A 15,486-nucleotide genomic window follows, 5' to 3' on the forward strand; every position below is an offset into this window, starting at 1 on the left:
CCCAACCCCAACCCCAACCCCAACCCCAACCCCAACCCCAACCCCAACCCCAACCCCAACCCCAACCCCAACCCCAACCCCAACCCCAACCCCAACCCCAACCCCAACCCCCAACCCCAACCCCAACCCCAACCCCAACCCCAACCCCAACCCCAACCCCAACCCCAACCCCAACCCCAACCCCAACCCCAACCCCAACCCCAACCCCAACCCCAACCCCAACCCCAACCCCAACCCCAACCCCAACCCCAACCCCAACCCCAACCCCAACCCCAACCCCAACCCCAACCCCAAAATTATTTTTAATATTTGAAAAATGAAAGTATTTTGTTTCAATCATATTTTAAAATATATATTTTATTAATACAAGCATCAATAATTAGCATTTTTTAAATTTATATTTGCCTGTTTAAAGAATTCATCAAACAAACAGATAAATATTTAATAAAATAATGAGTCTTTATATGTAATATATTTAAATTGACAGACACATAACTTTATAAAATATTTTATATCAAATATTCACTTTAAAAACTTACTTATATTATTTAATAATAACTTTTATTTTTATTAAAGCACTTCAAATTTTTTTATAAAATACAGATTTTTTCTCTTCTCATTACTATATTTTATTTACATTACATACTTTAATGGATAAAAAAATTAGTATCAATTTATGAAATTTATAGAGCTAGGAAAAGTTATTTATTTTTAAAAATGAATTAAAAATTTTAAAAAAAGTAATTTGAATCTTTTTAAAAATATTAAATATCAAAAAATAAAACAAATATATTGACAAAATAGTTTAAAACAATAAATTTATATATCAAATTATCATAACTGCTTCTTTTATTTTTATTCTTATTAGTGTATTTGGTTTTTGGAATATTGCCTTCTTTTTTTGCATTTATTATATAATTTTTTTATTATTAAATATTTTAAGATAATAAATATGAAGGAAATTAGGACAAGAGTAACTAAAAGAATACCTAAAAATAGCACTATTGCAGTAATATATGATTAATCACTAAAATAATTATTTTCTTCAGAGATTATTTTAAAGGAATAGCATAGTAAAATAATTATTCCAGATAGACATAATAAAGCTTCTCTATTTGTATGTTCTTTAAACTTAAAAGGTTTAAAGTAAAGCAGCAAAATCAAGTAAACTGATAGAATGATAATAGCCAAAAAACCTATTGAGTTATTATTAGGAAAAATTAATGAAGTATTAACAATCAGCAATAGTTTGACTAATTATCTCACAAATTCCCAATAGTAGTACGATTAATCATACTCATTATATAAACAACCAAATTTATTTATTATTTATCTCTGAGAAAGATTTAATTTATTTTTATTAAGCTATATCAACAAAAAGCCAAACAATAATGGGACATAAATTATCAGTAAAGGTATGACAATATAGTAAACAATTTTTATTCTTTCAGGATCATCACATTTAATAGTCAAATCTAATTTCGAAAAACTTCCCATGTTTTCAAATTCAGCGCAAACTAAGCCATCAATAAGTGCTTAAACAATTTATAGATTAAAGCTATAAATAGAATAAATTACCAATTATAACGTGAAGCTCGAATCACATATGTATTGTTAAAAAATAGATTATTTCTATATTTATTTTTAATCTTTTTCAGCAAAATTATCAAGTGGACTGTTTTCTTTTTAAATATCTTCAATATCAGCATCTATATTTATATTAATTTTTTATTAATGCAATATAGATTCATCGTTTTATTCTAATGTGCTATGCAAAAAGGTTTAAGCATTAATAGAATTTCTCACCACTTCCTAATTTAACTAATTAACAGTAAGCTCTCCCTTTATTTCATTATTATTGCTCTCATTAGCTTATTCTTAGCTCAACAAAAATTTTGCTTAATCCAATTAATTTTCTTTTTTGTTTTTTTTCTATTTTGAAAATATTTAGAATATTTTAGTTATTATCCATTTGATTGAGATGTAAACTAAGATAAAAAATATAGGGATCACAGATTAAATTATCATTATCAAATATGGAACACTAAAGAAATCTAAATTTAATTAGATTAAAAGGCACTCAAAGAAGTTAAAGATGCCATTTGAGACAGGAGCCCACACATATAAAGTAAATGAAAAAAAGTAACTAACTGAAGAAGGAGATGAAAAAAAAGTACAAATTTTTATTATTAGCAATAAGAAAAGCATGTACTTTAAATGAACTCCAGCACTTATTCTGTCTTTCAAGTCTTTGTTTTTTTAAATAGATTTGAAACAAAGAAATAGCAGTAAATCTAAAATCGCTACTAATAATATACCTGAAAATATAGAAATAATTGTTAAAATCAAATTTTATGTAAAATTTTAACATTCCTAGCATGAGAAAGAGTTACTTCTTGTGTACAAAGTATTAGACCTAATTTTTTTCCTGTCACACTCAAGACAAAGAGGACCTAAATGAGATTAATAGCATTAACTGTCATCAAATTTTGTTCCACCATTGCAGTTCTAAGGAAGGAAAGAACATCTTATTGCTTGAATTTAATAATCTTAGTTATTTTTACTAAAATTTAATGAATTATTGGGTAAATAGTATCCTCGTTTAAGTTTTGTTATGTTAGCATAGCAAGCTTCAAATTATTGTGGAGGACATTTTGTGCATCTAGTTTAATCTTTATTTAAACTGACTTATAAATTGTTACAGTATTTAAAGTACTTGATCTGGTTATTTTGAATTTTTATTTATCCATTTTAACTTTCTTGCTACTTTTAGAGGAATAGCTAAACTAAATTTCCATAAAGAATGAATTTATATTATTCGGATTAAGAAAAATATGATTCAACTGAAAATAGGAAATAAAAATTATTAGTGTAGTTAAAGGGTAAATCATTAATTAATTTGAAACTGTTATCTCTTTGATTTTAATATTTGAAATTTAAAAAAATAAAATCTAGCTGCTTATCTTAAATGAACTAAATATAGCTACAAATATTCTGATTAAAGTTATTTTAGATTTATAATCTTTTATTTAAATTTACATTTTTAGTTTGTAAGTCTTCATATCTTAGAATTGTGCCATCTGTAAACACGAATTCCAATTCAAAATAATAAATTTAGTTGATATTTACATCTTTAAGATTAATTTATTACTAATTATAAAAATTTTGTTAACTGAATTCTTTTGGTATATGCTAAAACCCATCACCTAATTATGGGTTAAACTCTCCAAAACCTATTATATTGATAAATGATATTGGGAAAAAGATGTTATTATCATATTTAACTGATTTATTATTTTCAAATGAGACTCCTATTAGTTCTTGAGCATATGTATTAATAATAAAGCCGCCACCAATAAAAGCTTCTGAATTTAAAATTTTAACATTCTAAAAATTAAAGATAGTTTAAATTTCATAATTTTAAAAATAGATAGCTCCGCCTAGTAATTCTGACTAAGAGTTAGCTATAATAACATTTTTCATATCAAGTTAAAAGTAAATAATAAACATTGTTCCACCTGAGCCTTTTGAATAGAAATCTTTGAAATTAGAATTTTTGATATAAATTTTATTAGCTTAAATATATGCAAATCCTCCTTAACCTTCAAATTTTACGCTTCTTGCTTAAACTGAGTCTAAATTTAACTCATATATTCCATTCATCTAAAAGATACCCCCAAATTAACCTTAAATAACTCTTTAACTCTATGATATCACATTTAAGTCAGTAATTTTTAAATTGGTAACATCAAAAATTTATAAAATTCCTCCTAATCCTAAAGATATTTCAGATTATTCATTTATTAAAATGTAGCTGTTCAGCAAATCTAGTTATTACTAATTGCTAAGTTAAATTAGGCCATTTTAAGTTTTTATTTTATTATTTATCTCTAATTAAAGAGTTAAAATTAAAACATTATTTTTGATAAATATTAATGAGTTGATTCCTTCATAGTCAATATTTTCTGATTTCAAATTAATTTTTGCAAACTAATTTGAAATATATTCATTATCAATATATATCAAACTATTCACAATATAACTATCTTTGATAACGAAATTATCAATTATTATCTAAATTTATTTTTCATCATTTGAATAGCTATAAATAAGTACGTATTGCTATCTAAAGTTACAATTTTATACAATTAAATTGTCTATTTTGAAGTTATTATCACTATTAATATAAGTCATTATATAAGGTTGTAAGTAGTTATTATAAACTAGATTTTCCTCAATTAGACTATCTTTCAAATGTAAATTTTGGATATTTATATTGCAATTTTGACCTAAATAGATGACTTAAGCCTATAAATTTTTACTTTAAATTTCTAAATTTTCAATACTTAAATTTAAGTTTTATAATTCAAATAATTTCATTTCTCTTAAATATGGCTACAAGTTAGGAAAAGAACTTAACTCTAAATATATTTAGCCAATTTTTTACTAAAGTTATTCGTTTGTGTTAGATCTATATCTAATAGGTTATATTTCTTCAAATATTAGCTTCTTCGTTTAGAATTATCCAAAACTAATTTTTATTTAGACATTGCTTATAGTACATTAAGTAAAAATTTTTAATCCTATAAAAGTAATAGCATTTTTTAATTCATTTTCTTAACTATACATGAAAAAGTAATTTTATATTAAGCAACTTTTTAAATTGTCAATAGAAATAACTGATTTAGAAGTGCTATTAGGATTTTAAGATAAAAATCCTTTTAAAGTAAATATTTTGATTGAGTTAATTATTATATTTTCATTTTAGTATATTTAAATTAATTCGATATTATCTTCACTCTCTAAATATATTTCTATTTCTTAAATTAATACTTTTAAGTTATAATAGATTTAAAGAAATTTATATTTACTGCTACTTCTAAAAGTAAATTGATCAAAAAATATTTTTTTAATGGTAACTTCATTAAAATTTAAAATAACAATTTGTGTTTTTGTAGAATGATTTTTTATTTCTAAATCTAAATTAATATTTTGCTCTTAATTTCCTTCAATCACTATTTAATTTTACTCTATATCACAATAGAATTAAATTTTTTTTTGCAGAAGAATATCTTCTAAGTATTAATCACATATTATAGGTTCTGCTTCTTAACAATTTATTTTTGTTAAATGAATAATAATGATGATTAAAAATTATTTAATAAACAACTTATTCATTTATATTATTTTCTTAATTTACTTTTTTCCTTTTTACTGATTTATATTTTTCTCTTAACTTTAAATTTTAATTCTCTTCAAATTTGGTATTTTTTTAAAGATTAAAAAATAAAGTTTAAATGAAAAATCACTCAATAAAGTTTCTTAATTTTATATTTTTAAGCACTCCGTGTTATATTTAAATATTTATGATTTCTTAAAATAATTATTTATCTGCTAGCACAAATTAAACTGATTTATTTTTATTATATGGAGTTTAAAGTATTTTTAAAAGTCTGTAATGTGTAATGTATTGCATAGAAAATCTTATTTGCTTATAAAAGTTAATGATACTATCTAATTGAACTCCGATTTTAATCAATAAATTTATAGTTTTTAATCAGAAAGTTTCTAATTAATTAATTATTTTCTTTTCTTTAAATTAGATAAATAAATCTTTTACATTAAATTTATTTAACAGATATAATGAGTGTATTTATTTTATTTTGATTACTTGCCATTACTTATCTAACTTAATTATATTTCTTCATAGAAATAATATAGTATGCATGTATAAAATCACTTTTACCATCAATATATATAGAACTTCCTAACATTAAGTTTAATTTACAAATAATTGCATTATTATTAAATAGAAACATTTGTTTAAATTTCTTATTTTTTAGCTAAAAATAAAAAATTAATGAAGAGAAAATGTTCTAAAAACTTTAATTTTGATCTAATTTTTAATATTAGAAATTTGTATAAAGAGTGATAAGAAATTTTCTAATTATTTTTTTATAAAGAAAAAAGAAATCACTTAAAGTGCTTTTCTTACTTTAATTTTGAAAATTTTTAAAAGTCAAAGAATTATTTAAGTAAATACTTTAAAAAATCTTTTATGAAAGAATAATTCATAGGATAAATTTAAAAGTTTTAAATATAAAAATAAATTTACAAACTAAAATAAAAAATGAGGCCATTCCAAAAACAATATAGAATTTTAATATTTTTATTCTTATTTTTAGGTTTACTTTAATGCTAAGATTGCGATATTTCCATAACTACTTTGTTTACTACTTAAAGTATTAATTTTAGTTGTATTAAAGGTAAAATAATCATAAAAGCATAGAATAATTAAGAAAAAATTTCACTCAACTTAGAAGTAAAAGATGTGAATATGGGTTATAATATCTAATAAGTTATCTTTAAAGACTTTAAGTTTATACACTTTTAACGCCTTTCTTTTGTCAATAATTAATACTTATTAAGCAATTTTGAACCTGGCTCTACCTAGCTGTTAGAAATCAATAATTGTTTGTAAGTTGTTGTTGATTAATTCTTAATACAATAGATTTCTTAATATGATTTTTAGAGCAATCTAATATTAATAAAAGATTCTAGTATAACTATAAATTAAGGAAAAATAGAATACTTTTCTGACAAAAATATGTATTCAAATTTATATTTAGATTTTATAAGTATAATAGATAAAAAAAATGATGCAATTGCTGAGTTTAATAATATAAATACTTATATCAAATAAGACAGCTAGTTTTCTTATCAAATAAGAATAATGGATATTTAAAGTATTAAAAATATTAAGCTTAGCCAAGTAAAAATCACATTAGATTATAGTAATTAGATGTGTTAAACCTAGAGCTTTAAGCCAGCTATTTTATTTCTCACAGCTTAAAAAATTCTAGGAAATGTTTAATTAAATGATGTGTACGTCAATATTAGATCAAACCAAAATTAAATATTGAATTCTTAGTTGTTATTCTATAGTATCTTTTATATAAATTCTGAATCATTAGAAATACTAAATTTTAATTTAAGCATGAAAGATACATTCTAAACAATTTTAAGTATAAATCAAGTTTAAGATGTCAAATTTTAGAATTTTATTATGGCTAATACTTAAATCTCTTAATTATTACAATCTAAATAGGTGAGATCGATAGTGGAGTTTGGTGGATGTGATAAAATTCAAATTTAAAACATTTTTATTACAAAGGTTAATGTTTAAAACTTTTAGCTTTTTATGTTCTTAAAAGTTAACGATATTAAAGTTTAAAATATTTTTTTGGGTATTTTTGATTAGCCAAACGATTAAATGAATTATAGTTACCAAGAAAAAGAATAAACAGAGAATATATGGGAAGGTATATTGTTAGATTTTTAATTTATAAATACAGTTTTGTTAGAAAATTTGAATGTAAATAAAACACAAATCAAAGGAGATCAAAATCTATTATACTTTTAAAATGCTATTTTTGATGAATCGTTTTAAGGTCATGCTAGAATAGAAAACATTAATATAAATCTAAATGGTGATTATAACTATTTACATGGAGGTATTTTATCTTCAGAAGATTTACAAAGCATCACTCTTAATCAAATAAATATTCTAATAGAATCAAATCAGAATGATATTAATTTAAATTAAAAAGCTCTTTTCTCTATCGTTGAAGATAGTGAAGCTGAATTAATGATAAACTAATTTTATATTGAAGTCTTAAATATAGAAAGACATCCCGATTTTTTAATTAATAGTAATTATGGTGCTGTTTTTTCGGTCTACGGTAGCGAATCTAAAGCTTATTTTAATAAAGTTATAGCTAAAAATATAAGAAATCTAAGCTCAGGTGGTTTTGGTAATCTTAACTTATCTTTTCTAGAGATTTAAAATAGCTATTTTGAAAATTTATCATCTAAAATAAATGGTGGAGCACTCGATCTTGTAATTGTACAAAAATTAGCAATAAAAGAATCTTAATTTATCAAATGCCATTCTGATTTATTTGGAGGAGCTATAAATGTCTAAATTTATGATAAAATTTAAATTGATTACAATTTTTATCAAGTAGAAATTAATGGATGCTCTTCTCTAATTGGAGGAGGTATTATTGGACCTGACTTGATGCAAAATATAAATGGTATTTCATATTTCAATAATAGTGCTAGTATTTTTGGAAGTGATTACTGCAACGCAGTAAATTCTTATTAAGTTATCAAAATATTGCAATATAACTAAGAATTTTAAGATGAAAATATTAGAGATACTAATATTCCTTATTAAATATAATAAGATCTTTCCAATCCAAAAAAACAAGCTATTATAGAATAAGCTTAACCTATGCAAACCTACTATTTTGGATTATAGCTTTACATAGATGGTGTGCCAATATAAATACCTTCAAACTTCACAGAAATTGAAAAACTATCTTTAACTAGTTTTTTTAATGGGTAGGGCTATAATTACTTAGATTTATTAAATTTTAGAAGCAAAGATAAAATGTTTTATTTTATGCTTAAGACTCCTTTCTTTTAGTAATAGTTCACACCTATTATTAAGGAATTTAAATAATTTTTGGAGATTATATTCTTACAAAGCAATTAATGCTTGGAAGGCTAAATATTTAAAGATGATTTATGTATTTTCTGCAGTTAAAACACTGTAACAAAGAGAGGTATTAGTAGTAGTATGATTTAAAATGAATGCTTATAATGTTAGGATACTTAAAAAATCAAAGATTGTTATGCCTATAAATCATTTTTGAATCCAGGGTATATTAGATATAAGGACTATACAGTTGATACTGATCTCATACAAAAGTGCTCTTATTCTCCTTAAAACTGCTAAGGCGGTGAATTTTTTGGAAACCAAAGCTGTGCACCATCTTATATAGGCCCAGAATGTCTTGAATGTGAATTTAACTACACAAGAAACAACTCATTTAACTGTTACTAGTGTGGCAACGATTAATTTAACAAGGCATTTTTTGCTTTATAATTCATAATCAGTTTGATCTTTTAATGGTTTGTTTACTTGATTATTGAACACATTAATGAGTAGAAAATATAGTAATCAGAAAATAATTATATAGATTTAGATTAAATATCATAGAAAACAGAATTGTTGAAGAAGTAAAAGTACGAGATTTTTATTTATTTCAAACTTTTAGTGTTTTACTTGAACATACTTTATTTTAGTTCTTTTTATTAGAAGGATAACTAAATTCTATCAATTTTCTTTAAATTTTAAGAAAATATTTACAATCCATTTATTGGTTCTTATTTTAGTTACTTCAAATGTTATCTCATGCAATAATACCCTGAATATTATAGTCCTTCATAGTTATAGATTATACTTCTTTCTTTAACACCTTTTATATTAGTTCTCTAACTCATTTTTTCTAAGCTAGCTTTGAGGTCATTTAAATGGATATTTTATGCAATTAAAAGTTTATACTAAAGAACCTTGTTGTAATACAAATTAATAGACCTACTAGATTATAAATATATGTTAATTCTTTTCTTCTTTAACGTTTTTTATTTCGGTGTTTAATCCTTAGAATATTTAATTTTAGGTATCTTTTGCTATGATTTTAACCTGTATGGAAATGTTGCTATCAGTGATTTATAAGTCGAATGTAATAATGCATAGCGTATTACTTATAGAAATTTTATTTACATTCCATTGATAATATTGTATATAAGTATCCCTTTATCTTTGCTTTCCCTTTTAATATTTCTAAAAAAGAAAAAGGATAAGAAAATTCTAAATAAAACATATTCAAATATTATATTTTTTTGTTAAGAATATAAATCTGATCATTTATAATGGGAATTCATTAGGCTTATAATTAGGATAGCTATTTTATTTTCTGTTTATCTGATTATTCCATAAAACAACATAATTGCTTATCCAGTTATTGGTATAATGCTACTTTACTTTTATTTTATGGTTAAAATTAAGCCTTACGAGAATAGTTCATATTAAAAAACAGAAAAAATTTTAATAGTGAGTGGGTTGTTAATAATTTTTGGCTGCTTAATTAATTTTGCTTCAAAATAATTTATTAGTAGTGAGTTCTTTTCCTTCTTAGTCTTAATTACTAATACTTAAGCTTTTGCTTTAATTCTTTATTTATTATATAAAATGATTTATCCTTTTTTCAAAAAAAATTGATTCTAATTAATTCAAATTGTAAAATCTAAATTTCGTGTTAATTTTTATAAATTTAATTTTAAGCGTTTTCTATTTGAAATTTCTTAAAGAAAATAATAAAAAAAGTAAATTATAAATATTTCATCTTGAGAAGATAGATTTTTATCAAAAACGACAAATTTTGATTTATATTAATTAAATACAGGTATGATTTGTAGTATTAATTATCTATTTATATTCTTCAAATTTATTTTAAAATTTTAGATTTAATTTCAATCGTCTCACGAAGAGCATTTTTAAATAGTCTAAAAATAAAATTTGATGTATTTAAAGAAAAAGAATAACTGATTTAAATATATCCCTGATAATAAATCAATTAATTTTGATCAACTTATTCTTAAAATCCTTTAATTATTTAACAAAAAAATAAACTATTTTAACATAAATTAAATAAATTTACATAATAATTAAATTATAGCTGTTCCTGCATTTAAAATATCACAGATTATGATATCATGATTTGTGATATTTCAAATAATTTAGCTAAATTAAAAATTTTTGATATAAAAATATAATTTATTTTTAAAATTATAATAAATTTAATTATTAATTAATTTTTATTCTATTATAAAATATATAATCAGATTTTTTAATAAATAAATAAAAAATCTATTTCATAATAAGTGACATCCAAACGACTCTTGCTATATTGTTTTTTTGGTCTATGAACTATTATAGAAGATTAGATTTTATATAATATTTTTGACTTACAACTTTCCTTAATGATCTATTATTAATTTTATTTTACAAAATTAAGTTTAAAAAATAAAAATTGATTAACTTTTGATTTAAATATTATTTTAATAAGATTAATTAAAAAATTATAATTAAAATTGAAAGATTTTAAATAAATAAAATTTGATAATAATTTAACTAATAAAAAGATTTATTTATTGATTGATACAAATACTTGTTGAATAAAAAATTAAGTAAACTTAAAATGAAGATAGATAGATATGAATTGTATAATCAATTTTATATAATTTCAAGAGGGTTAGTTTCTTTGATAGCATTTTTACACATATCATCAAATTTATCTAAGATTTTTTAGCTATCAAAATTTTCAGGACTCTTAAGTGCTTCAAAAATAAAGAATTCTGCTAGTTTATTTATCATAATAAGATTCATAGAAACTGTATTTGGAGAGTAGACATCTTTTCTGAGGATCTAGAGTTCTCTTGGTTAAAATAGGGCTGCATCAATGTAATCTACATGATATGTATTTTTCATTCTACTAGCAAGAAGTAGATTTTTAGAGTTAGTATTATGAGAGAGCCACTTTGATAGGCCTTCCTTTTATTTATACCATCCAAAATTCTTATTAAAGTTATCAGAGGTTAAAACCAAAAAGGGTTTATTAACTTGCCTTTCTATTAAAGGCTTGAATGAAGGTAAATCGAAAATGCTCATGACAGGATCAAGTGCAATAGTAGCAAAAATTCTGTCATCATCCAATCCACATAAAACTGCTGTTTAGCCTCCATACGAATGTCCACAAATAATAGCTTTATCATTTAATTTTAAGGAATTAAAAGCTGTAATTTGTTCTTAATTCTTGAATAATGTTGCTAGTTTATTCTTATCAAAGGCAAAATCTAATACTTATTTGACTTATTCTTTTCTACGAATCATTGCTTAATGCATAGCGTTAACAAAATCTAATTCCTTTGGAGGTAATGATATTTTTTCAAGATAATCTTCATCTTTATGCTAGAGTGATATAACTATGCATCCTTTTGAAGCTAGATCTTTGCAAAAACTGGCTGAATAATTTCTGTTTGAACTCAAACCATGAGAGTAAATAACAATAGGCATTTTCGAGCTTAAAATTTTCAGATTTGCATTATTAATTACTCCCATCATTTTTTTAACCATTACCTAACCAGATATTTTTATGAGCCATTTAGGAGGAGCTATTCTAATGCCTAACTGTCTTTTAAATATAAAATTAAGAGTATCAAAGTAGCCTGGGTATGGCATATAACTCACATCATATTTCTTTGCATATTTTTCATCAGTAGGATAAAATACTGAAACTTCTGTGCCAGATATTTCTTTGTAGACAAATCCTATATTTTTAAAAGTTCCAGTTGTTAATAACAATCTCAAAACAGGGAAAGTATAATAGACAATCATAGACAAAAGAACAAAGGTAAGGCCTGCCATCATATTGTAAGATCTATAACCGTAAGAAATAATGTTATACTCCTATAAAATTATACAAATCTCAGCAAGAATAACAGTTATAACATTGATTCTTATTCCATCTATTTTATAATACCCAATAAAACAAATAAGAAAAGCCCAAATTGATAAAAATTAGTAGTCATCCAAAAACTTCAACCATGGGATATCATTTATAACCTTAGGTTCTGACAACTTAAAGATGCTTAGCATCTAATTGGCAATCAAGATGAATTCAAATCCTCTTAATTCTTTATCTTTCATTATTTTTTAGGGAGAAAATAAAATTTTTATATTAATTTAAAAATATTAATTATGAATTTTAATTAAATTAATTTGTAAAATATCCGTATCTATTTTCTTTCTTTTTTTATTTATTTATTTATTCTTTTTTCTTTTAGAAGAATTATTCATCAAAAATTAAATGAATTCACAAATCTGATGCGATATCTATTTATTAAGTAACACAAATATTATATCCATAAATTGAATTCTTTTTATTATCTAAATTAATTAATATTAGGATTTTATTAAGGACTTTAAAAATTGTGTGGACCAATTCTGACTGTTATTTATGCAATAAAATGTATATCCTCAAAATAAAAATTAAATAAAATGTAAGCAATTATAAAAATTCAAGCATCTATTGCTATTATATAACTTTTTGCAATATTTGAGTTAATGGAAGCCATAGATAGGCAAATAGTTATTTATGACCAAAAGACTCCTTAAAAATATAAAATATAATAGAGAATTATCAAAATTATTTCAATAAATTTTTAAAATTATGAATTTATTAAAGTAATTCTAATTATTTAAATAATTTTTTTATCTTATATTAAGTAAAATGTTCAAATTAACTTTAAAATTGGTTACAATCTATTTAAATTTTATACATCAATTTTTACTGCAATATTTTATAAATTAAGCTCAAAATTAGTTTTTTAGATGATATTAACATTTTCTGTATGATGTTCTAAAATATATTTTCAAAAATACTATTCTTTTTGCTAATTAGTAAGTAAGATTTGACAAAAAAACAAAATTCTTAAAAGCTTAAAAATAAATAACCTTAAATTAATTTAATTGAATATTTTTTTTATTTTACTTAAAAAATTAAAATTATTAAATCCATTTCTAAATTTAAAGATTAATAATAGTTAGATTTTTTAAAATATTTCTTGCAAAATTTTTAAATAAATTTAGATAAAGAATTTAGTTTTTAAAATATAAATTATTAACAAAATTATTTTTGTTTTAAAGAAAATTAATTAATATTTAAAAGATAAAAAAATTTTTTGATATTTAAAATAAATAAATGAATATTTTAGGATTGATCAAAACTCATAAATATCATATAAAACTTGACAAGGATTATTTAAGAGTTTTTGTTTTATTATTCTATTAAATGCAATAAGCTAATTTAATGAAGATTGATAAATCTTTTCATTTTCAAAAAAATGATAGAATTAATCTTTGTCAATAAATGTGATTTTACAGTTTGAAAATTGGTAAAATACTTTCAAATAGGTTTAAATAAATTGTTTTCCTAATATTTCTCCTCCTTAGTTTGTAAACTTTATCATATTAACTTATGTGAATATTTTAGCTTCAATCATAGATTTACAAATCGTTTCAAAGAACTAAAATTCCATAAATTATACATCTATCTCAAACTTTTGCTTATTTTATTTTATACCAAATCTGTTTGTTCTTTAAAGATTTTTTACCTCTACTTAGAATATCCTTCTATTGTCTGTAAATATTTTATTGAAAATTTACTCTATAAAATCGTATTAACACTCTTAAATAAAGTAAGTGATATTTGTTTGATGTTTTTAGAAAGTTGTGTATTTATCAACTACTTCCTACTAATTAATGTTTTACACATCTTGAGGAAGGATTAAAATATCTTTTATATGAGTACCATACTTAATGAATTTAATCCAATTTTTAACAATTTAAATAATGCTTGGAATATATAATAAAAAGCAGAAATAAATAGTTTATCTCAGACTTTTCAGCTACTATTAATCATAAATATATAAATCAATAATAAGTATCATTACTATCTAGCAAACTGAAATAAAAGGGAATATTCTTTTATAAGAGATATCTTTGTTGTTGAAAAATCTGCTTACTTTTTTATCTCTAATCTTAACTAAATGATAACCACCTATTTGAGAAACTATTATTTCATCTATATAATTACAACCGAACTTATCACATAAAAAATATGTTTCTATAATTATAAAGAGCACAAATATTAATCCTACTAAATAACTTTTAAAAAAATAAATAACTGAAGTTATGTTTAAAAAGCATCCTATTGCTATTTCAGTAGACTATATTAATATTATTAAATCTCGCTTATATTGAAAATATCTTTTTTAATTAAAGAGACTGATGTCAGCTAAAAATCCAATCAAAATCGTAAACAAAAAGTTCAGCTTATCATTGCTATACATAATAACATAGTAGATTTATAGAATACAAGAAATATGATGGATAAAGAATTCAATTTCTCTAAATACAACAAAACCTTCTGTTATCGTTGCTGGTGTAATTCCAATTAAAGTTAGACAAAAGTCTTATTCACTTGATTAATCAGTTAATCTATGATCAAAAGCTATCATCCACCACTTTTTGAAAACAATTAATGTTCCCATTATTATTGGAAGAATTATTAATCCATGAAAAATAATTAAATAGGCTAAGTTAAATATAATTAAAATTTCTGTAACCTACTAAAGTCCTATAAAAAAAGCCACCCAATCTCTCTTCTCCTTCGTCAAGTCTTCAGAAACATATTAGCGATTCCCCATTTGAAATACAGTTTTAAAGTGTATAAAATTTAAAATATTTATTTTTACAGTGTTTGTTTTTGAAAAACGCCTTGTTTTTAATTGTTACTTTTATGATTGATTAATAATATAAATATTTTTGAATTTTTTAGATTTCAACAAAATAAATTATGATGATGGTTTATCATTAAATTCTAGATTAATTTTTAAATAATTAATCATCATAAATATAATAAATTAGTTAAATAATTTATTAAAAAATAATGTATTTATTGTGTTGTTTGTTAATACAATTAAAAATGTTTAAAATGTAAAACCTAAACAAAA

At 22.3% G+C, this 15,486-nt stretch overlaps 5 protein-coding genes across 5 annotated transcripts; 2 read left to right on the forward strand and 3 right to left on the reverse strand. All coding sequences in view use genetic code 6, as the record gives it.

Annotated features, from left to right (window-relative positions):
• Window positions 1-952: 952 nt before the first annotated feature.
• On the forward strand, window positions 953-1,339 carry TTHERM_000556649 (hypothetical protein; the record flags this gene model as incomplete). Its single annotated transcript, XM_012799258.1, has 1 exon — window positions 953-1,339. One exon carries the CDS (start codon window positions 953-955, stop codon window positions 1,337-1,339), a length of 387 nt encoding a protein of 128 aa, XP_012654712.1.
• A 1,006-nt stretch (window positions 1,340-2,345) lies between these two features.
• On the reverse strand, window positions 2,346-4,629 carry TTHERM_00556650 (hypothetical protein; the record flags this gene model as incomplete). The annotated part of the gene is made up of 2 exons (XM_001022328.2): window positions 2,346-2,786; window positions 3,040-4,629. 2 exons carry the CDS (start codon window positions 4,627-4,629, stop codon window positions 2,346-2,348), a joined length of 2,031 nt encoding a protein of 676 aa, XP_001022328.2.
• Window positions 4,630-6,997: 2,368 nt separating this feature from the next.
• On the forward strand, window positions 6,998-9,546 carry TTHERM_00556660 (transmembrane protein, putative; the record flags this gene model as incomplete). Its single annotated transcript, XM_001022329.2, has 2 exons — window positions 6,998-9,087; window positions 9,531-9,546. 2 exons carry the CDS (start codon window positions 6,998-7,000, stop codon window positions 9,544-9,546), a joined length of 2,106 nt encoding a protein of 701 aa, XP_001022329.2.
• Window positions 9,547-11,140: 1,594 nt separating this feature from the next.
• TTHERM_00556670 (platelet-activating factor acetylhydrolase plasma/intracellular protein) lies at window positions 11,141-12,619 on the reverse strand (the record flags this gene model as incomplete). Its single annotated transcript, XM_001022330.3, has 1 exon — window positions 11,141-12,619. The coding sequence occupies one exon, from the start codon at window positions 12,617-12,619 to the stop codon at window positions 11,141-11,143; it is 1,479 nt and encodes a 492-aa protein (XP_001022330.1).
• A 1,351-nt stretch (window positions 12,620-13,970) lies between these two features.
• Window positions 13,971-14,285, reverse strand: TTHERM_000556675 (hypothetical protein; the record flags this gene model as incomplete). Its single annotated transcript, XM_012799259.1, has 1 exon — window positions 13,971-14,285. One exon carries the CDS (start codon window positions 14,283-14,285, stop codon window positions 13,971-13,973), a length of 315 nt encoding a protein of 104 aa, XP_012654713.1.
• Window positions 14,286-15,486: the final 1,201 nt, after the last annotated feature.

This window comes from Tetrahymena thermophila (genome assembly GCF_000189635.1).
Source record: "Tetrahymena thermophila SB210 genomic scaffold scf_8254486, whole genome shotgun sequence".
Classification (NCBI taxonomy): Eukaryota; Ciliophora; class Oligohymenophorea; order Hymenostomatida; family Tetrahymenidae; genus Tetrahymena; species Tetrahymena thermophila.